Here is a 27,071-nt window from a genome sequence, read left to right as displayed (position 1 = left end):
CGGCTCATCAACTTAAGATGTTATTGTCTTGAAGACATCTCAAAGCTTCAGCGCATGATATACCAACAGCTCTGTCCCATGTGCATCCAATACAGACAGTGATGCTTTTAAGGAAGGCATTTCGAGAGAGGAGATTTACCTGGGATTAGAGGTCTGCAATCTTAATGGTAGACAAGTTTGAAACATATTCCAACAGAAGGGTTTGATTCTATTTTGCCTTCTGGAGGAAGGGACATTTTTTGCAGGACTTCTATTTTGTTTTTAATATTCTAAATTTCAAGTCCTTTGAGGAAAGAATAATAAAAGTATATATTTTTAAAAACAAAAAATTACGTATTTTTAGCTTTTTCTCAATTCTCATACTTTTCTTTGTCCACTATCCCTTTTTTATGGAATAGGAGAGGAAAAAAACAGAAATATTGGAGAAGTAGAAACCTAAACTGCAGAAATTTTTGTGTACAACAGTAATTTTTGTGATCAAAATCTAAGCCAAATTACTGAGGGTGAAGGGGGCAAGGGGAATCCCCTCCACATAAATAGTTCCTTCTACTTAACCAAAAATCTTTGTTTCCCTATGGAAAATTTGGGAGTAGAATAGTTTGTGGGAGTTGAGGGTGATACAGTGTAGGGTTTTTTTCAGCTCTTTGGAAAAAATAAATAAATCAAGCACATGACATTTCTACCAGCTGTGATTTGTGCAGATCTGTGAAACCCAAGCACAGAGTTTTTGTTTCTCTTCCAAGATTGGTTACTGACATATTGACTTTCATCTCTTTCCCTGCATTTGGTTTAATATTAGTTTAGTGCCTACTATATTATGAAGCCTAGTTAATTAATGTTTGCCCAGTGCTTGGCTATCCTCCTTTGAAAGTCACGTAGATGGAGAATTGCTATATCTTACTGCTTCATTTTTTCAGGAACCATGAATCAGCCCTGTTTCTGATCACTCTGGAAAAGCAAAGTACTTGCTCAGAGACACCGTCAGCTCAGCCCAGGACTTCACTGGCGTTTGCCTCCCTCTCTGGAAGGAAACATTTAGAAGACTCGTAACATTCCTTTGAGTTTGTTAAGATCTTTTCCCCAACATCTCCCAGCAACATGAGCCGTTCAAGTAATGTTTTACACCAAATAAGGATTCTCAGTTTACTATGCGTTTAATTGCCCTTATTTGTAAGAACATTTTCTGACTGAAATTATGACATGCCTGAAACGCTAAGGCTCAGTGATTCAGCTATTAACAGAGTCCTAGGCAAAACAGAGTGCCTCTGAAAAGCTTCAGACTGAAAGCATTGTTTAATAAATGAATGCAGCAGCAGATGAATAAAAATAAAACTTAAATTGTCCAAAGAGGGGATGCCAGTATGAAACTTGGCACAGCCAAAATGTACAGGATATGCTGATGAGCCCTGTATGCCTATGGGCATTGTACACTGTATTTATTAAGGAAGGATGAATCTCCACATTCCCCGTTGCAGAATATTGTGAAGAATCATGCTGGGATAACATCTAACATTTTGGAAATACATTTGTCGGTCAGTTTATGCATTTTGGAGAAAGGCAATGTGAACAATTAGATTTCTGTCACAAGCCTTTTGTGACACTTTTTCTCTTCATTTCAGATGCTAACCTGAATAGAATGAAATGGCTTATTTTGTTCTTTAACTTTTAACCGTCAGCCAGGAAAGGATGAGAGAGATGAAAGAAGAAGAAGGGAAAGAAGTAGAAAGACAGAGGAGAATAAACTACTCTGTTCTGGATCATCAAGCGTAAATGCACCAATGTGTCTCCTTGCCCCCCCCCAAAAAAAAAGTGTACTCAATTAGCCACTGAGAGTGAGATGCTCATTTGTCCCAACATCCACAAGAGGAAAAGACATAAGCAGGAAACAAAAAGGATTTTGGCAGCAGACAGGTATGCAAAACAAGCTCTGTCTGTAGAAATGGCAAGTCTGCATGGCTATGATGGGTAAAAGCAACAGTGACAGGAGGTCTGCAGATCACCATGTGTCTGATGACATGACAGGTTTGCATTCAAAAAAGAAACATCCTCACAGAATGGAAAGGAGATGAATAAAATGGCCACAGCCACTTGCAGGTCTCTTCATCAGTGGAAGAGTGACACTGCAGCAGAAGTGACCAGAGAAACCACAGAGCTTTTGTGGGTTCCTTTGCTTCAAGTCAGATGGATGCACCAACTATATGGAGACAGGCTGCCCAGGAGGTTGAGCACCACAAGCAGTCCCAGCTCTTCACAATGGCAAAGCATCACCCTTTTCAAGTAAGCAAGCTCAGGGCAGAGTGCTGCAACAGGGGTTTGTGCTGCCCACACGTCAAGAAGTAAAGATGTATGGTCAAGCTGTAGGTGAATCAAGAGCTTCTCTTTGTTAGGTTCTTAATCTGTTGTTATAGATGAGCAATAAAAGGAAATAAAAGTACAAGGCCGAATGAAAAGTAATACTCTGCTGTTTTCGAGCCTCAAGGCAAATTCCGAAGTGTCAGTGGACTGTTCAGATCTAATGATTTGTAGAAAGAAAAAAAAAAAAAAAGAATTCTAGAGAAACTACAGCAGAACCAGAAATGGCTTTAGGAAGCCACTATTTCAGATTTCCCCTAAAATCAATATTATAATGGAGCACGTCTCCTTCCCTCAAAGATTTTCAATCATAACCTGAAAATTCAAAATATTGTGAGCAAACCCTAAGAATCTTTCTGTAACCTTTGGCCAAAAACTTGACAGAATTTTCTGTTTGTTTTTCTTTTTTTTTTTTTTTTTTTTTTCCCAATAAAAAAAGCAGGATTTTGTCCTATGGGAGAAAACCCAGATCTACAGCATTGAGCTCTGAAGTGTACAGGTACTGCTTATTAATATTATTTCCTCAGTCCTTGTTGGCAGTCACAGGTCAGTATGTTTCTCCCACTTAAACTCAGCTGCAGAACTCCTGGTATTTCACTAAACATGGAAATGTGTCTACATCCCATTTTCATTGCCTTCTGTCCAGTGGAGGACAATTATCTGCAAGACAATTAGAGAGCTATGGTAGCCACCACTAGCTCCTATTCCAATTAGCTCACTCCAAATACGCAAGTAAAACAGCCTCACTTACTGGCTTCTCATCCTCATTCTGTATATGATCAACAAGAGACAAGTTACTGAATCAACATTATTTAAAAGAACCTGTAGTGCAGCTAATAAGATACTCCTTCCCACTCAGGTTCTGGTGTAGCTTCGTGCTCACTATGCTTAACAATAGCAAATTAAACTCCTCTCATTCTATAGAGGAGGCTCAGGGGAATGCCCGGGAACGAAAGGATGGGAGTTTCAATTTCTTCTCTTGCCGAGAATGAATTCTGCCTCATATAACCACTGATGAATTGTCGTTTTAAGAGAGTTTGTTAATTTTCAACAGGCAGAAGGCATAAAGAGGGACCTTCTTATCTTTAATGGATGTTATTGAGTGACACAAATGGCTCACGTTTAAATGAATGCAGAAACATCTTGTCTGGTTTGCCATGATAAGACTGTTCTTTCTGCAGAGCACAGGTTCAGCTCCTTCTGTTAAATGAAACAACTGTTTTTGTTCAGCTTAATGGCAGGCAAACTTACAAAGGCTCAGAGGCTGAAGTCAGTTCAGGAAAATGAACTAGAATTTACCTGGTCCTTTTCTGATTCTTCTTGAGAAAATCTACCCAAAGAGCTTTGAGGTATGACTGAAAATTGAGTTTCAAGCAAAAACAGTGCCTGATAATATTGATGTACGTAGTGAGGATAAATTCCCCATCTGATTACAACTTTCTCCAATGCAAGAGTGTTTCTAGCCCCAGCTACTGTAAAGAAACAAGAGCTGTAAGAACCCACACAAAGGTGCATCTCTGAAAATCCAAGTGGGCCATCTGGGATGAGGTCTGGGGCAGCAGCCAGGCTCGGCTCCCTGAGGTCAGCATGTGTTTTGCCACTGAGTGAAATGGCTGGAAAATTATGTCCACAATCAGAGGATGTGAAAATGTCATTCCTCAACTTCTCAGAAAAGTGGTGAGTTAAAACAAGTCCCAAAGATTTCTCTGCAAGTCATCTAAGAGCAAGAAGGGTTCTCTTCCACAATGAAAATTTGCCCATTTGTGCAGAAACAGAGATTAGTATGCTACAGAACAAACGCCAAAACTTAAGGCAAATTCCACACACACACAAATAAAAAAAGTGGGAGAATATTCCTTACTAGCCAGACAGCACAAAATATGATACTACTGGCAGCCGGGCAGCCTAGCTTTTCATTAGCTTTGCCAAGCTATGACAGTATGGGAAATCCCCATATGCCTCAGAGAGATGCAATATTAAATATATTAATTAGAGGGCTGGCTTTCATCACTGCTTCCTACAAAGTATCACAAAGAATTACTCTGGGACTGTTACTGACAGGTTGAAATTAATTTGTGTTTGAGTTCATGTGCAATAGGAGAGACAGGATGAAGTCAGCCCAGGCAGGCTGCATCGGTCTGCGGTACAGCATTTAAGCTTCCAACATTGGCCTGTGAAACACTGCAATGAAGGCTGGAGTTCTCACCCCTGTTGCATGAGAAAGGAAACAGGTCCTTCCCCCATGCACTGTTCAGGTAGACATGGCATTCAGATCCAGTCCAGGGATCAATCTTAATTGGGAGAAATTGGTGAAGGGTTTAGAGTGGAAGCCATATGAAGAGGAGCTAAAGTCACTTGGTTTCTTCAGCCTGGAGAAGAGGAGACTGAGAGACCTCATCATGGTCTACAGCTTCCTCACAAGGGAAGGAGGAGTGGCAGGCGCTGATCTCTTAGGCAAACAGTGATAGGACCTGAAGGAACAGCAGGAAAACATGCGAGGGGAGGTTTAGGTTGGACATTAAGAAAAGGTTCTTCACCCAGAGGGTGCTGGAGCACTGGAACGTGCTCCCCAGGGAGGATGTCATGGCCCCAAGCCTGACAGTGTTCAAGAAGCGATTGGACAACCCCCTCAGAGACATGGTATGAACTTTTGGGTTGTCCTATGCAGGGACAGGAGTTGGACTCATTGATTCTTGTGGGTCCCTTCCAACTCAGGACATTCTATGATTCTATGAAATATTCAACAAACTCCTACTTAGATCTTTCTTGCTAGTGGTTTATCTGGTTTGCTCCAGTCTCAGACATGTAGTCACAAAAGAGTGAGGGGGATTACAAAGTGAGCCAAGATTAGCCAGGGTAGAAATGGGAGAAGTGACTGGCCCCCAGGACATAAGGAAACCTGACAGATGAGAGACCAAAGCACAAGGTTTTTTGATGACTGAAAGCCCTAACTGCAGTACAATATGTGACATTTAGTGGTAAGCGTTAAATTTAAAAACCAATGAACAGAAAAGTTTCAACCTGTTTTGTTCCAGTCTTTAAAAAAGGTTTAAAAACCACTGCCAGCCACAGTACATTGAAGTCATAAATATGGCTAACATCACAAACTGTACTAAAATCACAAATTCTAAAACTAGATAGGATTTATGTAAGGATGTCCACACTTACACTAGGGGAGAAGAGGTAATCCCTCCTTCTGCAAGATATGCTGTGTTTCTCAAGAAAAAGGAGGTTAGAAAAAAAAGTTCACAAAAGGCAACTTATACCAAAATTGCCCTCCCATAGGGTATATTCAATGGGTCAATGAAAGAACTTGTTCTGGCTGTGATATTAACCAGAATTTCAGAGTTGGAATAAGAAATGTGAGTTTTCTGTCATTTGGCTCTTTTCTTCTGGTTCATTTATTATGTAGCTCACTGGTTTTAAAGGAGAATTTCAAGCATGTTAAATTATATTACCCTTCATGATCACACATACTCCTTGTAGCCAGTATGCTTTTCTTTTGTCTTCCTAATAGAACTTTAAACCCAGGGAGCCTAATAGCTTGGCATCCACAGGACTCTCTAAAAAAGTCAAATGCTTATTTTCCCAGGAAAGCAGGCAGTAAGGAGAGGAGCATCACACAACAGCAAAGTCAAGCAATGAACATCATTTAGGAGTTCTTCCAACATATCAGCTACTATTTAGAGCTTCAATTCACAGGACAGAGATTAGTTGTATCAAATTTCCTTTGTAGTATGAAGCCATTAGTCAGCAAAAAGTGTAAATATACACCAGAAACCCAAATATCTTTGCTTTTAGTCCCAAATAAACTAGAAAATATTCTGTATTACTCCTCCAGTATTATATTAGGGGGTTTTGCCACCTTCTACAAAGATGTTTTCCCAGATCCAACCATTTGTGCCAAACTCTCATAAAGCAGTTAAAAAAAACAAACAAACAAAACAAACAGCAAGCAAACAAACCACCCCCCCCAAAAAAAAAAAAAAAACCACAAAAAAACAAACAAAAACCCCAACCAACCACAACACACACACACCACTAAAAAAAACAAACTACATGAACTGTGCTCAAAAATGGGAATGGTAGGCTGAACATTGGACTAACTGTAGGCACAAACAGAACAGGTGAGCTCTATGCAGCCTCTACAACACAGTCCTACAGGGTTTCCCAGAGACAGAAAGTGAAGGATATTCCTTTTCTTAGAGTCATTTAGGATTCTTCACTCTTAGATATCCTTGAAATCTATCACAGCATCCCTGGAAGAATACTTAGCAATCTATAGTTGAAAAACAGGATAGCATTTAAGTTTAGGAAAAAAACATGCTCATGGACAAAAGCAAAATATAAGTCTCACAAAGGTTTCTCAAACTTTGTTGATCAGTCTTGTATGCTACTGATCACATTTATGAAGAAGTATGATAATCTTACTGAACGTCTAACTTGGATATTATGGACTAATATCTGGTCTGTATCACAACAGGGCAAAATGGAAATAGATGTCTCTATGTTGACTTTATCCAGACACTTTGTTTCAGACTGCACTCTTTCCCTACTTTAATTTTAAAAGCTCATATATTGCAATATGGGGTTTTATTCTAACTTAAAAATCACTTCAAAAAACATTTAAAAAACCCCAGTCATTTCAGGATGTTCCTTTGTTTAATTTTGAGATAAATATTTGGATAATGTTGACGTGAGTTCTAAAATATCTTCATTGACTTGAAACTTTTTCAACAAAAATAAACACTATTTCAGGCAATAAAAAGTATCCAACTCTATATGCAGATTCTATTTCTATCTCTGCCACTGAGTTACCATGTAATCACAAGGTAGTCAGCTATGACTTAATGTTTGGAAACATAAAATATCTATACTGCCAATTGCATTAATTGTAGGCACACAAAATGAAAAGAAAATCCGTAACCTCACAGTTCCCCCACTTGCAGAAAATGAAATTGGTCTTATTATCACCATGGTGTTGTGATCTTTAATTAAGTAATGTGACCTTGCAAGGAAATCTTTCAATATATGCCAAGACCTTTTAAGAAGGTCTCATCTCTTCTGCACTCTTATTACAGAGCTTGAGGCTAGAATCTGAAAATTTTGTCTTCAGCCTAATACAGTTCATGGTTGTGGTGGCCTGAGTAACACATTCCAGATTTATGTCAGCATTACCCTCTGGGAGAAAAACTTTTCCTGCGTGTTCTCATCCACAGGGCACAGGAAGCAAGTCCCTTAACACAGGCAAATGAGTCATTAGCCCACGGGAGCCTCCACTAATAGGCCCCTGTTCAGCTATTCATGTGCAGACTATGTGAATAGCCACTGGTATATGCCTCGATGATGCTATGTATAGGTGGTACTAGCCATGGCTGCTAAACTGGAATTATTCCATTTATCCACAGCTCCATGTACAGTATGGTTTTAATTCTGAAAAACTCTAGTGCAGGATTACTTAACAGTCAATTTGACATTTACAAGACTATGTTTTCTTAACACTAAACTTGGCTGTAAGAAATCAGGCGCTGTTTCCCCAGCACCATCCAATGACACCATCTGGTAGTTAATGATTAGTGGGATTTACAGGAGAGACAGGCACACATTTGACTAACCACTTCATTGCTGGAAAACTAGTCAAAGTAAAGGTAACCTTAGTTGCATCCAAAGGTCACTTATGGAACTGCTGCTGAAACAGCCTGTGTGGACCCAAATGGGCACCGAGATTAGGAAATATCAGTGCTGTCACAGAGATAAGGAAATAAAAACAGACACAAACCTCTGTCCAACTTCAGATCCAAACCCAGATCACAACCTCTTGAAACACTGAGGTAAATCCCTTATCATCTGCTCATTACTCTTAGATATTCAAACCAGCCTCTGCTGTAGTCTTCATGAAACTCAAGCTGCAAATAAGTAGAAATACACTGGCTACATGTTGTCACTGTTCCTATCCAAAATCATGTCAAAAAGGACCAAAAATCTTGCCCTCCAGAGACAAAATTTGATGGCTTATTTCTCAAAGAACTGTGGCAGAAAAGTTGAAACTCCAAAGCATCGTCTCAGTGGATCCACAGCCTATTCCTTTCTCCCAGTTTTTAATCCTTGGAGTTAAAAACAATTGTGGCTGGCATTCATGGATACCAAACCAACCAGAAATCTAGTTTGTCATCACAGAAAAAGAAAAAATAAAATTTTGGGCACACTCAGTGCAGGAATCAGCAGTGTACTGGAGAAATGTTCGTTACACCACATTTTTCCCGTTTGCGGATTTAAACGCTGCTCCTCGAAGCAGACTAGGGCCCATCCTATTTTCCTCCTCGTGTTGTCTCTTCTTTCTCCTTGTTGGTGTTTCCTGCCCAGCTTTCATCACTAGTGTCTATTTCAGTGCCTTTACTGTTTAGGATCATCCTGGGCACTGACTTCAGTGCTCCAAATATCCCCACAGCCATCAGAAATGCTTTGCAGATCTCTTCCTCTCTTCCACACAAATGGGTACTCCCCACTGTTCCCTCTCCCAGGCTTTGACAGAATCACCCCAAATCCTAGAAAGCATGTTTAAAAAAAAAAAATAAAATAAAATGAGAAAAGCATAATTGTCTAGATATACCAGGCAAAAAAAAATGGAAAACGGTCCCACATCCAGCACTTCATATTCCCCAGTGATGATGGGAGGCAGGAAACGTGAATGAGCACTCCAGCAAAGAGCAGCCTGTGGAGACCTGAAAAAAGAGGATGGGTGTCCCAAGGAGTACAGCTCTGCCCTCTGCACAGGATGGTGTTCCCTGTGTCTGCTCCGCAAACATAGGCAGATGAACCAGGGATGATATTCACAACCGTTTAGCTGATAAAGCCAGAAAACACAGATCACCTTGTGGAACTCCACCTTTTAAAGAAGGAAGCCATAAGATTATAAAAGGTCTTCATATAACATGAAAACATCTTTTAACTCTCTAGTGCCCTTCAGTGTTCTTAATCCACTGCTGTAGTACCTGGTATCACAATATTCGAGTACCTCACCCGCTATGCCCAACAAGGAAAAGAAATTTTTTCCTATTTCAGTCTTAGCTAGGAGATAAGAAGGCAAAGTCAGCTTGAGCCACCCAAGATGACATGGAAAAGCTGTGGTCCAGCAAAGTGCTGAACAAGGTTTGGTGAATGCTTCATCAATCGTCTTGCCCACCTACTTAGTCCCATTGTCCCAGCACAGGTAAAGGCAGAGGCAGTAAAGCAATTTAAGGACAATTCAAGTGCTTTGAGTTCTTATCTGAACAGAAACAGAATTTAGTCAGCACAGAACACACCATGTGTTTTACAGACAAGGCAACTTCCCCAACATTTCTTACAGTATAAAATACGGACTGCATTTTTTATATCCCTCCACATGATAGCACAGGTGTCTAAGTTATAATGAGAGAAAATAAACAGGGCCCAGAGGGAACCGCAGAAATGTGTTTTAAAAGGAAAGAACATTGAGTAGTTCTTTAACAAACTTTGCACCCATGCCAGTTCCAGTTATCTTGTGTAATTTCAGAGTGACGAGTGATCTGGGAATTTCTGTATCACATTAGCGTAAGTTCCTATTTCCAGCCTTACAGGATCCTAAGTTATTAAAATCTCTGAGGCCAAGGCACATGGGAACCAAATTTGGATGCCTGTACTCACATCAAGTAACACATTCTGTTCAAGCTCTGCCACTGCCATCAGTGGGTGTCGTTAACAAATGAATCACTACTACAGAAGCAGAGATCTCAGATCCTAGTTTTTACAACTATGAAGTGAATCTCAGCTCATGCACAAACTTTGAGCTGGCCACAGGAACTGAGGATAAATGTCCCCTAACTGTGGGACATGTGACATCCATACAGGAGGAGAATACAAAACTACAAACCAGTGATTGGCACCAAAATCTGGGACTAAGGAAAGGAGTTGAAGGCAAGAGCCAGGATACAAAGCCACAGATCAGGTTGAGAGCGTAGGACTTCATTTTTGACTGGTGAGGATCCATAATAGATGCTGCCTGCCAGAGCTACAGTAAAATGCACAGAGTGACCTGTGTGTCCATGATGACTACCAGATAGGTCTGTCTTAGTCTGCTGAGTGAAAATTCGCATCTCAACCTCAAGAGTTCTGATGCAATTGTAATTTTCTCGTGGCTTTAAAGACTCTATATCTGAAGCTCTCTCAGGGAAGGTATAATTATTTGGAAAGGTCTCAGAGAGACCTGTCAGGCTGACTGATCCCATGAACCAGGTGAAGATTATAGTCTTCACAAACCCAGTCACAACAGCCTGAGAGATGAAAGTCATGCTTTGAAGAAAAAAAAAAAAAAAATAGACAAAGGCTGCCCCCGATAAGGCCAGATGCATTCAGATCAGATGAAGACTTTGCCATTTGAAGAAGGATGCTTACTTGAGCCCCTGCTAATAAATAACGCAGAGCAACACAAACAAGAAGCTCACTTCAGATTTTGGCATCTCCCTTTTGTTATTATTTCACCTTTCCTGGAAGTTTTAATTAAGAGGTTCGATAATGTAGTATTTGATAAGGTGATGAATTCCACAGAGTAGTGTCTCATGTCCCTCTGAAACATAGCTATACCTACTTTCTCCCTCTTTCATAGCTTAATAAAAAGAAAACACAAAATTCCCAAGGCTAAAGTGTTCTCCTTGCATTTCTTTTTCTGTACACATCTTACAGGCCAGAACTTGTAAGCCATCACAGTCTGCAGCTTTAAAAAGAAAGAAATAAAATAATAATAATAATAATAAAAAAAAAAGGAAATCAGGCAGCTAAGGGGAGTTATTATGTTCCAAAGTTTCAACATCTCTGACCCCTGCACTACGAATTGGTTGAAATCTCTCTCACTCTGGGAAAAACCTAATTCACTCTCTTGGCAAGTTTATTGTCAGTGGGATTCTACTGTTTCTGAGTGGAATAAAGATTTTTAGGTCTATGCCATACAAGTTTTAACTATAGAAGACTTCCACATTTTCTAAGAGAAAGAGACACTTGCAACAGAGGCTTTATATAATGCAGTGTTAAAAGCAGCATTCAAACTGTGCAGCCAAAAGGCTGTATGAAAAATGAGGTAGATTGTTGAAAACAATCTACAGGTTTGGGTGTCAAATGAACATACAAAACCAGGCAATTTCCACTAACCATTATTATAGTAAAGTAGAAAACAAACCACAACAACAGAGCCTTTCCTTCAGAAAGAGATTACGCTTTGTTCCAAGTCAGCTCAGCCCTTGCACTTTATTCTCCAAGAAAGTCTCCCCCCTAAGCTCAACTGTGCTATTTGAAGGGTAGGGTACAATTATCCCATGGAAACAGCTATTCTGCTCCACAGAAGGACACACCTGGAGAGGATCTACACTCATCTTTGTGACATGCATCTAGGACGAACAGTGAACTCAAAGGATTTTGGATAATGAAATCAATCAACCATCCACCACCAGAACCAGGAGAACATAACCACATTTCCTTCACTATGGAAATGTGAAACAGTGACATGGTCAGACATGGTTCTAGATCTTTGATGTATTTTGCAGGTGACCATCACATCTTCCTCTCCTAGATGTTCAAAAACCTTCTTAGACTGTCCAAAATCCACAGGCACACTGAGGGAAATCTCCAGGCTTAGTGCCAAAAAGCCACATTTTAAATGTGGGACTCTAAAGCTGTTTAGAGAGATTTTCAGAATGACTTAAACAATTTGAAAATACTATGAATATTATATATCTCCACTGCAAGGTGTGGAAATATCGAAAATTCAATCTACAGATATTTTAGGCCTGGATTCCACATATTTTTAATGATGTGCAAGAATTTCTATCAGAATTGGACTCTAAGTCATATATCTAGAGATATATAGATATATCTCATGTTTCGCAATTAGGAGTAAGTTCATCCAAGTCCTTTTTAGTTTTGAATCTTAAAAATAGGAGCCTGTGGTTTCTTAATATTACCATCTTTTTTGGCCTTAAGGACTAGGTACTTCTTCAATTATCCACAGATTCTGTAAATCAGCGATTCTACATGTTCACATAAACACTCCATCTTCTGGCATGTAGTAAAGGATTAAGGATCTGATTCAAGCCCCAAATCCTAGATTCAACTACAAAAGACTAGTACTCAATTTTCTCTTTCTTACTAAATTAAATTCTTGGGCCTTCATACGGTAAAGAGAATTTTGGAAAAATGGCATCTGGAATGGAGGAGCTTGGAAACAAGAACTAAACTAGTTTAATCATCTCTTTTTGAAGACACTCCCAATTTTGGAGGCTGACACTTGGGAAATGGAAAGGAAGATAGTCACAAAGCAGATTTTCAGCAACCGCTTGCAGATCCTGGGCTTTCAGTAGGAAGAAACTTGCTCCTCAGAGAGTGATTCAAAGCAGAGTTTGGTTCTTCCTTTCTCCCAATGGTTGCATAAAGAGACTGGTCAGAGTGGCTGGCTCTGCACAAACGTTGTTTTGTGGGTAATGTAGCTCTCAGAAGGGTTGGAAAATAGGTCTAATGATCATAGTTTTGTCACTGAAGCACTGGGCAGTTTCTCTGTGTTACTGTACGTAGGTAAGCAGGAGATTTGCAGTTACCAAAAGACCCATACTTGTCTCTACAAGACACCACTGTCATCAGACAAGAAAGAGGTACAAACATGGAGACATTCAGCTATAGAACTGCAAGATATATACTATGGATTGAGCATCTGACATTGATAATGACCAAAACCAAGGGCATACTTAGTGTTCAGATAAAGCAGCCAAACCCTTCATGTTAGATGCCCTTCTCCCCTCCATAACCTGCCCAAAGTCAGCAAAGCCCAGGGGCGTAACTCACCAGTAAAACCTGTTTGGAGTGACGCGCTCATGCATGAGCTGCCATTTTCTTCCAAAGTCCATTGAGCTGTACAGCTGAAAGACAGAGAGAGAAGAGAAATATAAACTTTGAGGAAGAAGAGTAAGGACTACTGCTTTTTCAGCCCTACAGGAAGCAAGTGATTGATGACATGGAAATTCCTAACATTAAATACAATGAAAGACAGATCAGTTAACATGACTATGATGTGGTAGGTAGTGACTATACTCGAAGTAATGCTGCGATTCACTTTTATGTTATGGATTATAACTCTCTTCTGTGTGGGAAAGAAAAGGAAATTGCTCCTAATTTACAACTTCTATGTTCTGAACGAGGTCTAAATTTTGAGATAAGTTAGAAATCAATCTGCTCATTAGTTAAAGATAGTGAAGTGGTTCTTCTTGAAAGCCAAATTTTCCATCTAACAATCATTTTGAGTCTTCCTGGCTAACAAATGGTGCAGCTGTAATGTAACCAAATTTCCATGCAACTCCACACTAAGGCTCCAATATAAGTTTGCTTCATATACATTGGGCTTAGTACCACAAACACCATTCTCCATATGATTGATTTATTACCCACAACCCACTCAGTCATAAACAAAGCATACATAAGCTCCTTTTCTCTAACTTTAGGCAAGTTTGTCTCTTCAGAAAAAAATACACTTTGAAACTTAACTACTCTGCTTTACAACTAGATCATAGACAAATAAATAGCAGGCAGAGTTTTGAACATGATTTCAAATACATTTCATCTGAAATAAATTCTGGCTCAATTAAATAAGGATTGATTGCAGTCTAAGGAGGTAGATAACAGAGCTGAGAAATATCCAAATTCAGGTCCTTAATGGGAAAACAATATAATTTGAGTAAAGGTTCTGCATTTGATTTGATTTGGAGTAACTGGATTTACAAATCGGAGGCAGGTCCACATTCAGATTAGAAGGGTTCACAACCTACGGCACAGCTATGATGGATGGCTAAGTGTGCCTGGGAAGATAAACTATGTATGCTCGCACTGAACGCTAAAGTTTCTTGAATGGGCAGTATCTTTGACCACAGAGATCCAGCAGCCACATTAGAGCTGGACCACAGAACAATTTCCAAAGGTGACTGGAAAGGGTTATTTGAGCTGTGTCCAAAGCCTGAGGTAGCTGGTTAATTCTTACTGTGTTTGTACTCAACTACACAACCAAACCACTTTATAGCTAGCAGAAGGAAACTCAAAAACTGAAATCAGACCCCATCAAGGATCTAATGCAACTGGTATGTACAAAGACAAAAGAATCAGTCCTTTGCATATATGCTAACGGTAAGTGAAATTTCTGCCAATGATAGCTCAAGCTGCCAGTGAACAAAGCACATCAGGGGAAAAGGGATGGAAGCAGGCATCCTCCAATCTTCATGTCAAAGTAGGCTCCAAGTATATAGACTTTATTCCAACCAACATCACTGGGCTTGTCGTAAGAAATATGGGAAAGATTTTCTGCCCCATGTTCTTCAGGAGATCAGACACAATCTGAATATTACGATTTGGCCATATTTCTTTGGCACTGTCACTAGATAAGTTAAGGTACTGCACTAAAAGCCCACGTTATGTGGGCTTCCTCTGTTTTTACAGTCAACCATTCACACTAATATTCTGAAAAAAATACCGTAGAAAAGCCTCTGCCCCAAAAGGAATTCTCCAAAGATACAAAATGAAACATTGCTTATCTTTTTTTTTTTACTTAAAGGAGCCAGAAAAAGAAAATCCCTTCTCCAAATTCAAGGTTAGGCTTATGAATTCAACATCAAAGCTGTACATTAGGAAGGTAAACAGCAAATGTTTATCCAAATACCATCATATCCTTCCTTCTGAAGGAACATCAGATTTTTAGAAACAATAATTGAAAATCCACACTCCAAGAGTCAAACCTCTATAGCACTACAAGTCTGCCTTGACATTAGCATGGTGCCTGCCAGCATATTCCTTGAATCATTTGACATGGTTTTACACATGCAAGAACCTCTGCACACAGACTGAGTTGCATCAGTTGCATCAGACAACTTGGCTCTCTCCTCTTTGTTTCCTGACTTGTAGACTGAGCCACTGTGCTGCACAAATCACCAGCTCCAGGCACCTTTGCCTCCATTAGCTCCTGTTCACAAGCAAGTGCAAGTGGGACTGGTGTCCTTACTGTGTTCTGCTGGGGATTAAACATTCCCACCATGAGAGGAAAGGATTAGCAAAATACATCCATTTCCTTAGATTCTCTTTTATCTTTTGCCCCCAGCACTTCCTTTTCTTTTGCAACTGCATGACAGCAGTAGCTACATGTAGCTTAGTGGCATGAAGCACAATCTCTTTCCAACTACTCCTCTCTCCCATATTGTCTTGTTTAGGGAGCATCCTTCTCTCTAGCAAGTTAAAAACCAGACACCAGCTACTGAGTATTTTTTTCCCTCCACTTCTCTCTGTTAAAGCTCAGACTGACTGATGGTACAAGGATTAAATTGAACTTGCAGCCTTTAGGCAATTTCAGATAAAGAGATAAGGAGGATATTATTCATTTCAAGAACTTTTATTTATTTATTCACCTACTCATTCTAGGCATCCAGTTTGAATTTTAACCAGATGATTGAATCTTAAAGCTGTATGACAGAACAAATTCCTGAAAAGTCTCTCTGGCCTAGTTCACTTTTATAGTATTATTTACAGGTCTGAATGTAAAGGTTAATGTTGAATTACTAAATAAAACATACAATAAAGAGCTTTCTAGTATGCATTAAAATTGAATATATATACATATACACTTTCTGTTCATCTCCATGGGAGAAGAGATGCTTTTAGAGGAGACAACAAATTTAATGGCAAGTACAGCAGATTTCAATAGAGATTAATTCTTCTAAAGCTGAATACTAAGCAATGGAAAGAAATGAGGAATGTTGGTGCCAAGTTTTTCCCTTTTTAAAGCTCTGCTCTGGCTCTTTAGTGGTAAGTAATCTCTGGCATTTCCACCTTCCAGAGCACTCCAACATGTTGGTTTAGGAGGAATGGACTGCAGGGTACCATGAGGATGTACTGTAATGGTACACCCTTTCTGCAATTCCCTTGTGTTATTTGACCTACTCCGATGAATGAAAAATTAAGACTGTTCGAGGTCTTTATGTTTACATGGGTTGGTCTTGCGCCTTGACTCAGCTAAAGAACAGCATGCAGAGGGCTTGACTAAGGGGCAATTCAGAAACAGTATTCAAAACCAGAACAAAGTCCTGACTCAAGGCAAGTGTGATAAAACTCAGTTTTTAACATGAAAATAAACTCAGAATCCTGCATCTGCCACAGAGGCACTTCAGTAAACACAGAGCACTCAGCCGATCCCAGTAACCTCTGCACCTATTTGAGCAGACAGGGCCTGGGGCCTCCTGAAAGCTCAGGTGCTTTTGAGAACAAACATACGATGTTCAAATTCCCCACTGAGCCCACCTGAATGACACTTATGAACCTCATCTACCCTTGCAGCATACAACAAGGGTTTTTACTAGGCATGACCCTAGAATTTCTGCTTGCCCACAGACTGGCATGCAACGCTGCATGATGGGATTCAGGAAAGTGAAGTGGCCAGCATTGCATGTCACAAAAAGATAACTTTTAATGTGCTTTCAGGTCTGATGAAGCAAGTAAAATATTTCCCTGAAAGTATCAGGCTGGTCAATCACATTAGCAGGATCCAAGAGCAGCTTTGCTTTCCCATCTGGCTTTGAGCTCAGCAGTACTGGCACAGCCTTTGAAAATGGGTACTGAGCACTGGGGAAAATCTGCTTATGTTCAGAAGCCTAGTCAGACACATGATTAAATAAAATGAAAAGGCCATTCATCAAGAAGGTAAAGAGCAAATGTTTATCTAAACAGCATCACAATGCTCCACACTCAAGGATCGTAGCATCAAGACATATCACAAACACCAACACAGACCTGTGCTTTACCAAGAATACACAATCTGTTCAAGGAAAGCCCCTGGCAGACCAGGTGATAAACAACTTTATTTCACTACAGGTCAGAACCTTAACTCATACTTGTCTTGCTCACAAGCACAACTCTGAATCACAAGGATACTACATAACACAGACAGAATGCTGCTGCTTCAAATTCTAAGAACACCTGCAGCATTTAACACTGACATTGTTTCTGAGATAAACGGCAAGCCCCTTAAAGAAGCAGTTTTATCCCTGCTGTCAGACTCTATGCCATGAACATGTGTAACACACCAGAAACACAGACAGAACTACAGAGCTCGAAAGGAAGGAGTTATAGACACACAAATGCACATACAGTGTTCCATGTGAGAAATGTCTCCATGCTTTTGCAATTCTTCAATACAAACTCTAAAGGTGACACATCCTGCTGGCTTGCTTGGATGATCCTGTTTGGACCTGGGGTAATCTGTTTGGGGTGTTTTATTTTCCAAGTGAGAACTAGCAAAAAAAAAAATACAAAAGGATTACTTTTCTCAAGATGTCAAGGTTCTTAGAACTGGAGCAGTGCGAGAAACTGGCCTGCTTGAACTCCACTTCTGGAGAGAGGGGAGAAGAACAGGGAATGAAGGAAAAACATGGAAACTACAAGAAGATGTTAGTCATCCATATCTGCACTAGACACCAAGGGTCATTTTTAGATAGGCAAGAAACAGGTTTGAAACAGGCACTTCTAAAGCGCATTTGACATACTATGGTACACTTCTTATTGCTTATTATTCATACCATAGAAGCCTCCATTTCTCTCCATAGACACTAAAATAAGTCCACAGTGACCCCACTGCAGACACATTATTTAGTTAACATGGATTTCATGTTAGGTCCCCTGTTCGCAGGTTGACATGCTTGCTCTTCCTGGGCAAAGCAGGTAGAAGACTGAAAGTTGAGCATGTGCTGAAGAAAGGCGAAGCATACAATAGCCTGGATACACTTTACCACAGCAAGAGGCTCACTGAAGATGTCATGTATAGATCCAGAAACAATAGACAACAGAATCAGAAAGCTTTGGTATTTATAGACTTTCTTGCTCAAACACAAAAGAAGAATTAGGGCATCAGGAATATACATGAAAAGTTTACATAGAAATACAATCATATACTCTTCATTGCTATGAAATTAGGTCTTTCGGTCTGAGCAAACATCTGGGGAGAATCTCAATAGTTTCATGTCTGCCAGCCAACCCTGGAGTGAATATAGAGCTTGCCAATAATAGTGTCAGATAAAGTGAGGAAGAACAGCTGGACTGTATGTACTTAAAGAAACAACTAATTTGTTGCACACAAAATTAGACTTCCCCCAGACAATACATCCAGCTGATGATGGAAAGATGTATTTGTATTAATCAAGCAGGGTAAGGGTCAGCCCAGTTGTAATTACTGGGCAGCAGCTGACACATGGTAACATGATGGAAGAGGAGGGACAGGTTAGGCTGGCCTGCCATGTCCTCAGAAGAGTAGGATCCCAAGCAGTAGCTTGGATTGCTCACATGGAAAGATGGCTGTGATCCCAGAAAAGCACAAAAGCAAACCAGCACCTTCTCAGCCAGAGCTGGTGGGCGGAAGAAGAAAAAAATAATTAAAAAAAAAAAAATCTGTAAGATGTGTGGAGGGTTCCTGCCAAAAAATCAAACTGGGACAGAAGAAAAATAAAATTAGGTCAATATTTCTGTAGGAAATTGGACTGCACACAAGTGGTCTGCAAAAGAATAACTCAGAAAAACAAGCCTGTTGCAGAGTCTTTGATTTTCTCTAGAGAGGGAAAATGACCGTGATCACTGGGAAAAAAATGAGAGGCTCAGAAGCTGAGAAAATGTTGTAAACCACTCAGAAAATTGCAACATATGCATTTTCTCTATACTTCTGTGTTACAGATGAAATTACAAAAGGAGAAGAAGGTGCTACCATTAACATGTCAGAAAGTTCATTGCTAGAAGGAAAATGAACTGGAGGAGAAACTCAAAACACTTTTCAGCCTTGAGAGCACAGAACAGAGAAGTCATGTCTGATAACTGCCAGAGATGACCCATCACATGGAAGAAGAGAACCATATGCAACAAATTTGAACTGCAGTGAAAATGTTTCAGGAGATGATAACATCAACATTTTCTCTAAAGGCACATTAAGCAGCTGAGTACAGCAGGAGAAATATTTCAAAATATCTTGGAACACTATTCCATGTAGTATAAATGGATGGTCCTCATTTCACCCATTGCAAAGAAAGATCTTTTTTCCACACCTGAAATTAGACACAGGAAGGATTTAACAAGATTGCCCTTACAGAAAAACCCAAACAACCCAATAACAAGAACAACAACAACAACAACAACAACAACAAAAAAAAAAAGAGTCTGCACTGCTGCAGCAAGTGAAATTATATGAGTAATAATTGTACTTCTCCCTGTTATCTTCTACTTCTTTCAACTCTAAAATAACATCTACCCCTGCTCAACCACTGCAAGTCTACTGCCAACAGTCAGACACATCTAGTCACCATGCTCCACTTGTTGAATTTAGCACAGAAATTCCAAGCTGCTGAAGTGTTCCTTCTTCTGTTTTGTTTTGGGTTTTTTTCTGTTTTACTTTTTCGTCATTTGAAATGGTGTCTTTTTCTTTCAGCACCACCTTAATCCCAGAGACACTATCTTCCTATAACTCCTCATTCATACAAATAGTAATTAGATCCCCAAATCTCAAGAAATTAAAGTTGGGATAGTAAACTGCCAAATAGCTAAGACTGACACAAATATGTCCAGTCAATACCTGTAACACACAATCCATTTTCCTTTATTCATTTTTCTACTTGAGATGTCATAAAATCGTGGTTTTCCTCCTTTCTCACAACCCTACATGCTAAGTCTACTTGTGGAGAACCCCTACGAGAATCCTGCAGCCATCAGTTGCCCTCAAGCACTGGCATGGTGTACCTTTGGCAGCAGAGCAGACTGCGAAGCCTCAGCAGAGCAGAGGAACAAAAGAACAACAACAGAATCAAGAAGAATTGGCTAAGAAGACAGATTTGATGTAGCCATGAAGATAGCATGGTACTGCAGAAACACGCCCTACTTCTATATCACATCTTCTGTCTTCCTTGCCTGTCTTCCATCCCTCTTTTTTTTGAGGACAACTGGAAACCCCTCCCTTTTATAGCACCAGTATAATGTTTAAGCTGTGGGGTCTATGCAGCCCCCCTTCTCGGGTTCTCATGTCAGGCAGAACATGTTACTTGCAGCATAATAAGGACAAGGTTCACGTCTGACATGTGCAACTGGGTGGCTGAAACCAGGTCAGGAGCAACCCTTGCCATGGAACGGGCTTTACTCACAGTAATAAAAGGCTGCATTCAAGGAAAGATTCAGGGCCTTCCTTTGATTCCTCTCTTCCACCATTCCCCTCAGTCCAGGGGGACACTTCTGGAGTGTCAGGCAGTTACCAGCAGGGGACACAAAGCCTTATGTCACCTTCAAGTTGATGACCAACTCAAGATGAATTACGTAATCTGTGCTTGTTCCTTCCACCTCCTCCCAGAGAAATACCTGTCCTTGTCACCTTGATTTGCTGGGGCTTCAGAGGAACCAAGATCTGAAGTTTGAAAGTGCTTCTAGATGTTTAGAGAAGGAAAAGAAATGTTTCTCACTCTCTTCTCTTGCCACAAATTGCTGGAAATCAGAATTCAGGTGAGGCATCCTTGACAGCTCACACTAAAGAACCTAAAAATAAATCCTGCCTCCCGAGCCAAAAGATTTGTGTAACAGCTGGTGGAGCTGAGCTTAGGAGAAAGAAGTCTACCAGCACCATATTTATGGGCTTTGTTTACACAGAGTTGTAAAAACTAGTAATTGTAATGAAAACAAATGGACCAGTTTATCTCTCTGCTTTGATTTCCTTTCCAGGTGATTAAAGGCTGCATCAAAAGACCTCATTACAGCCCAAGGTTCTTCTCTAGCATGGTTCAGCCAGATTATATTAGGCATGGAAAAAGAACATGTCCAGAGACTGCTGCCCGTCTGAGACTCACCAGATTTCCTCATTTCCCTACAGGTGTTGAACAGCAGGGGCATTGAGAACACTTTTGATGAGAAACTGGTCTACACAGAAATTAAATACTAAATGCATTTCCATAATCTGACTCATACAGAGAAGAAAAAAAAAAGTATCAAAAAAAAGTATCAGAAGCTGGAAAGTTCTCTTTACACTTGAAAATCTGATACTGAAATATTTCACATGCTGACTGGCAAAAGTAGGTCTTCAGGCAAAAGAAACTCAGACTCCATCCCACTATTGTAAGAAATTGGTCAGGGATCTTCTGCACAAAGCCCAAACACTTTGGAAATGTTTGACTTCATGTTGTAATTGCAAAGCTCAACCCAAACCTGGCTTATAAAGAAACCATGCAGGTTTAATGCACTGATATCATGTTTTATGTTTTTACAGTTAAAAAAATATTTTCACCTGCTGGGTTCACTCACAGCAGTGCAGTTTGCTTAAACCTGATGCTCAAAGCAAGACTTGCCTCTCTCCGCTTCAATTCATCTCCAAGAAAAAGAGGAAAGTGTATTAAACTGGTGAAAAAGGTTCACTCAAAAGCCTTCACATTTCAATTTCTCTTTAGCCTAATTGGTACATACTCATCCAAAAAATTGCCATTTCTGCTGAGAGCATAGTGTATGTTTTGCTTTTCTACTGCGTGACTGTTTTCTAGTAAAACAAGGAGTCCAGATACAGCTGCAACAGGAGCAGTGACATAAATGAGTATCACTAAAGAAGTTAAGGTGTGTTTCAGTCCTGGGTGAAAACCAGCCTCTCTTTTTCCTACTTTCTCCCCACCCCCAGAAATGCTGGAGTGGCTCAGAACTGAGATGCAAATTATTACTTTCATTCTTTTTTTTTCTTAAACCAAAAATCTGCGGAAAAAAATGTGTTCACTTTGGTCAGTCAAAACACATTTCAATAATTTCTAAATTATTTATCTTTAGCAACTTACAAAAGGTACTATAAATAGAAATGCCATTTTGAGGGAAGGCTAACTCTTTTGGTTGCTTGTTTATTCCTTTCTTTATGACATTTTAACCACTTCAAAATCAGCTCTACAGTCTGGGGCAGGGCTAAAGTTGAGCAATATGCTGCCACTGACCCAATTCTGATGAGTGTTTTGTTAACAAGCCTTACTGAAAACTGAAGACATGAAAAGGGAAGAAAAAACAAAAACCAAACAAAAAAAACCTGAACACACAAACACACCATCAGAAAACCCTCCCAAGTAACATGCCATGCAGAGGGCTACTTTCCCACATCACTGATGCAAGGCAGAGAGTGAGAGTAGACACAGAAAGGGGCAGGGATGCAGAACAGGGAAGACAGGGACAACACAGACTGTGAAGAGATTGGAATGGGATGGAGGTGGCAGAGCTTCTTCCCGCTGCCAGGGTCTACAAGGTGCACCAGGAGATATATCTACCAGTATTTCTTGCACTGGCATCCAGTAGGCTCAGCCAGAGGAGGGTTGCAGGCTGCTCCTGTTGTCCCCAGCTGCTGCTTCACTCTCTTTTTCCCTGAGATCAGCTCTTTAACAGTGACAAAAGACTGAATCAGCTCTAATGGCTGCTGAGGTTTCTCCCTCCAAGCCAGGCTGGTCCCTTTGCCCAGCTTCTTCTCAGCTTAAAAATCATTAGGCAGTTTTTCATCCAAGGTCTGTGCTAACTGGATCCACCAGCCATGTGGATACAGCCAAGGGGGCCATGCAGGTCAGCCTCCGATGGGGAGCTCTGTGTCCTCCCAGCCCAAGAAGAAACTCTTGTTTGCTCCTGGGGCTCCACACTGCACCCCTTTAGAAACCTCTCCTGACACTCTGCTCATTGCTTATACTCTGAAAGTTTAACAATAAGGGGAAATAAATGGGAACTACATGTCTAATGGGAACATTTTTCATTCAAATGTGCTTTTTTTTGTGTGATATATGCCTTTAATTACAATGCAAGTGTCTGGGTACATTTGTTGCTATTACAGAACAATCTTTTATGTTTATTGAGCATAAGACTAAAACAAGCATAGCAGAAGAGGCTCAGACATTAGCCAGAGCAGGACATAAAGCTACAATCACATGCCTGGTCCTTCTTCTCTTCTTTATAAACCCTTTGGCACTATCTGCAGGGTAACCTCTATATTATTCAGAACAGGATTTAATGAAAGAGTGTTTTTTTCAGACCAGTGAAAGAGATTGCACATCACCAAAACACCTTCCAAATTATTGTAAGATTTCGCTGAGTTATGTGGAAAAAAACAACATTTGTGAAAGCATATACATGGGCATTAATGAAAAGGGTTTGAACCAGCACTCAGAACAGCATTTTATTCTGACATGTAATTGCTGCCCATGTTAGGAGTTTCACATAGCTTGAAAGAAATATTAGTTTGGGCTCAAGCAGAACATGTCATTTTGGCAAAATTAAAGCAACATACTTTGTTCCAGATTAAACTGTATGTTATTTAACACACATGCACTCCTGCCACCCAGTTCAGCTTCAGTTTTCCATTCATCAGGATTTTCACAGGCAAGGGAGGTTACTAAAGGCAACTCCCAAGTTATGTGACCCATCACCCTGCAGACACTGAGCAGACGCACACCTGAAACTAATCTGGCTCACATAGGTGAAAATGCTGTAAAGTAAAGCTGCTCCCACTTGGGGTCAGCCCCAGCAGAGGGTCAGTGTCCACACTCCTCATGCAGTTCTCATCTCATCAGATGAAGAGCAACAAACTTCACAGGTGCTTAAAACCTTCACACCACCTTGCAGGGTGTTGTGCAACATTATAAGCACCCAAAATCGGGGTGGGCAAAGGTTGAGCTACACAACATACATACCTTCTGACGATTGAGGAAGCTCATGGCTGCACACTGAATAAATTGAATCATAGAACCGTTTAGGTTGGAAAAGACCTTTAAGATCACCAAGTCCAACTGTTAACCTGGCACTGTCAAGTCCACCACTAAACAATGTCCCTAAGCACCACATCTACACGTCTTAAACACTTCCAGGGACGGTGACTCAACCACTTCCCTGGGCAGCCTGTTCCAATGCCCAACAACTCTTTCCATGAAGAAATTTTTCTGGCTCTAACCCCATCCTTCACTGCTGCCAGAGACCATTGCAGCCTCCCTCCATGCACACACAATAACAAAGCTGTGAAGCTGGAGGGGTTTGCTCTGGCTCGGTGGCATTAGCACATCAGCCCAGCAGGTTCATGAGCCACCTGCTGTGCATGCAGAGCAGCTAAACATTTTGCTCTCCATGGCAGAGGTTTTATCAAGTCTGAGACAAAGATGCATAAACCAAGAAATGCATCAGAAGCGCAGGTGCCAGACAACTTGGAGACAAGTCAGGAAAAGCAAATCAACAAGAGTGACCAGAAGAGAGAGATTCCAAGAGTTGAATGTGCAGATTTTTTTCCAGGGATTGTAAAAAGGAAGCACAGAACTTTCTACCTGTATGTATAAATGGCATAACATCAAGGAAATGGAAAGCTTTGAAGGCTAGCATGCATGAGAAAGCACAGACAGACATTTCTAATGCTTAGAGAACTTTCCTAGACACACTTCCTAAGACAGTTCAATACAAGCATTGCACATACTAATTTTTAAGAATTTCCCTTCCATTTTGTCACTAGTGGCCATTACTTCTTATGGCAGTGTAGTCTGCAGATGGACCAAAGGCCTATAATCTCAGCTCTGCCTGTTAAGAGATTTGTAAGTCAGGAAGGATGGCACAACTGGCATTTCACTGGATGTACTCTAGCTGGATTCTGCTTCTTGGGCCTTACAGCAGGCATTTACAGGCTGCCACAACACACCATGCTACCTCCAACTCTTTTGGTCACGGATATGCCCCCAATGCCATCCTGAAAGGTTTCTGGGAAGCTACAGTGGATGAAAAGGCACTGTTTAAGAAGTGTACATGTCCTGCACTGGGAGAATGCCTCTTTGGACAATTCTGGTCCCAAACACAGCCTATGCTCTGTGCTGCCTGGGACCAAGGCCAGATACTGGACCAAATCAGCCCAGAGAAAGAGTCACCAGAGTTCATGGGAGCCTTGTGTCCCCAGAAAGAGAACACAGATGCTATCCATAAGACAACTCTGACTGTGAAATAAATTCTATGAGTAAAAATATTATAAAAACAAGGTAGAAAACTTCAGCTTCTGGTAGTGCTGAGAATGCAGCTTTAGTGAATATTATCTCCTACTCAAACATCCTGGTGGTTGTTGTACCATCTTCTACAATTCATTATTTTACACCATCCTCACTACTGCGTGCTTGTCATATCCTGACCTATAATAAATCAAGAGAACTAAAATTTAAGAAGAAGTGGCCTGTATATCTTGATTCATTGGATGCCTTAAGTACTAAAGCAAACTTGCTTCCATGAGCTTGAGCACATAATAAACTTGCAGTTCCTTACAGCTTTACTGTCCTAGTCTCCAGTCTGCGCTGGACTCTACCAGGGGCTCTGTGAGCTTGAAGATGTCCTCCAGTACTGCTTGTATACCACTGTTCAAATCCTGTGGTGTAATTCAGTCTAGTTCTCGCTAGCCAAATTCCTCCTTGGGCAGATTCCCTGGTAATCCGTGCACAGACAACATGCAACTACCGAAGGGAAAAACAGAGCTTGCTTACACATGCACCTATCTCTACACACACACACACACACAACCAAGCCAGAGGGCACATGTAGGAAGGAGTTTCAAATCCAGAAAGCTCCAGGGGAATAGCCTTTCCTTCAACCTGAACAGCAAGTGGTCTCATGGAAGATGAGAGACAGTGTCCTCTCTGCACTTCACAAGGATTCAGTTCATCCCAATCCAAACACGCAGGGGAGACTGACAATACCACCCACGCACTGGCACGAAGGGCAGCATACGGATGTTTACAGGACAAACCCAAATGAACAGCATCATTGTAAATACCAACCACCATCAGGGAAAATTTAGCTTGACAGTTGTAACTGAAACTGTCACTGCATTGAGGCATCACTGCCAGGAAAATCACCAAATGAGAAGAGAAACTCGTATGTTTCAGGGATCCCCATGGGCTACTGGGCATACACCATTTCCACTGTCGTCCCTGATTCATCCATCAGCCGGTTCCTACAATCAAACAGTGGAAAATTGTACCTTTGGAATAAATGAATCTGCGGTTGCAGATCATGCCAGAAAAAGAAAACTCTTATCCAACCCCTTTTGCCAGCTCTCTAGGTTTCTGTATATTCTGTGGTGTCTATATTTAAGCAATTTATCCCATTTATTATAATTCAAACTTTAGCTACCTTCAATCCACTTTATGGAGCAGGGTGAAGAAAAAAATAAAACCACATAAAAAACCAGCGATACGTAAACCGTGTCCAAGGCAACAACTAGAGTCAAGGAGTCACGAAACTTGATACAATGTAACTTTAATTCTTGAAGTTAAGGTATGTTCAACAGTGATGCTGCAGCATAATTCATAAGGGAAGCAAAGGCTGCAGAGGAAAAATAAAGCAGCCTTCTCTGTGCTGCGACTAAAGAAAACACACGACTCATCTGGCTAGGGAACACTGGACTCAATTTTGCAGCAGAATTTTCAGCTTTGTCACATTTGTGCTGTTGGGTATGTGTGCATAACTCTTGTGGACTTGCACCGAAATTTGAGGAAATCAACTGGCCTGAAGCAAGTGCTGTGTTAGTCGGAAGACAAAACCAGAGTCCTGTTTTGGCAGCAAAACTTTTGATGACATTATTGTTCTCTTACTATATAGCAGGAAAGTCCCCTTGGGTACAGTATATTCTGCTAACATGTTATTTGGATGTGCTG

At 40.6% G+C, this 27,071-nt stretch overlaps 1 protein-coding gene across 1 annotated transcript in view; it reads right to left on the bottom strand.

Moving 5' to 3' along the window:
- Positions 1 to 27,071, bottom strand: part of SORCS3 (sortilin related VPS10 domain containing receptor 3) — a gene marked incomplete at its 3' end in the record, with an annotated part of 288,234 nt that overhangs the window by 96,044 nt on the left and 165,119 nt on the right. The window contains exon 5 of the mRNA XM_082053085.1: positions 13,198 to 13,271. Within this exon, the coding sequence (XP_081909211.1) occupies positions 13,198 to 13,271 (74 nt within the window). The remainder of the gene's footprint in view (positions 1 to 13,197; positions 13,272 to 27,071) is intronic.

The sequence above is a fragment of the Streptopelia decaocto genome, assembly GCF_964273445.1.
Source record: "Streptopelia decaocto genome assembly, chromosome: 5".
Taxonomy (NCBI): domain Eukaryota; kingdom Metazoa; phylum Chordata; class Aves; order Columbiformes; family Columbidae; genus Streptopelia; species Streptopelia decaocto.
This window is presented reverse-complemented; position numbering and strand designations above follow the sequence as displayed.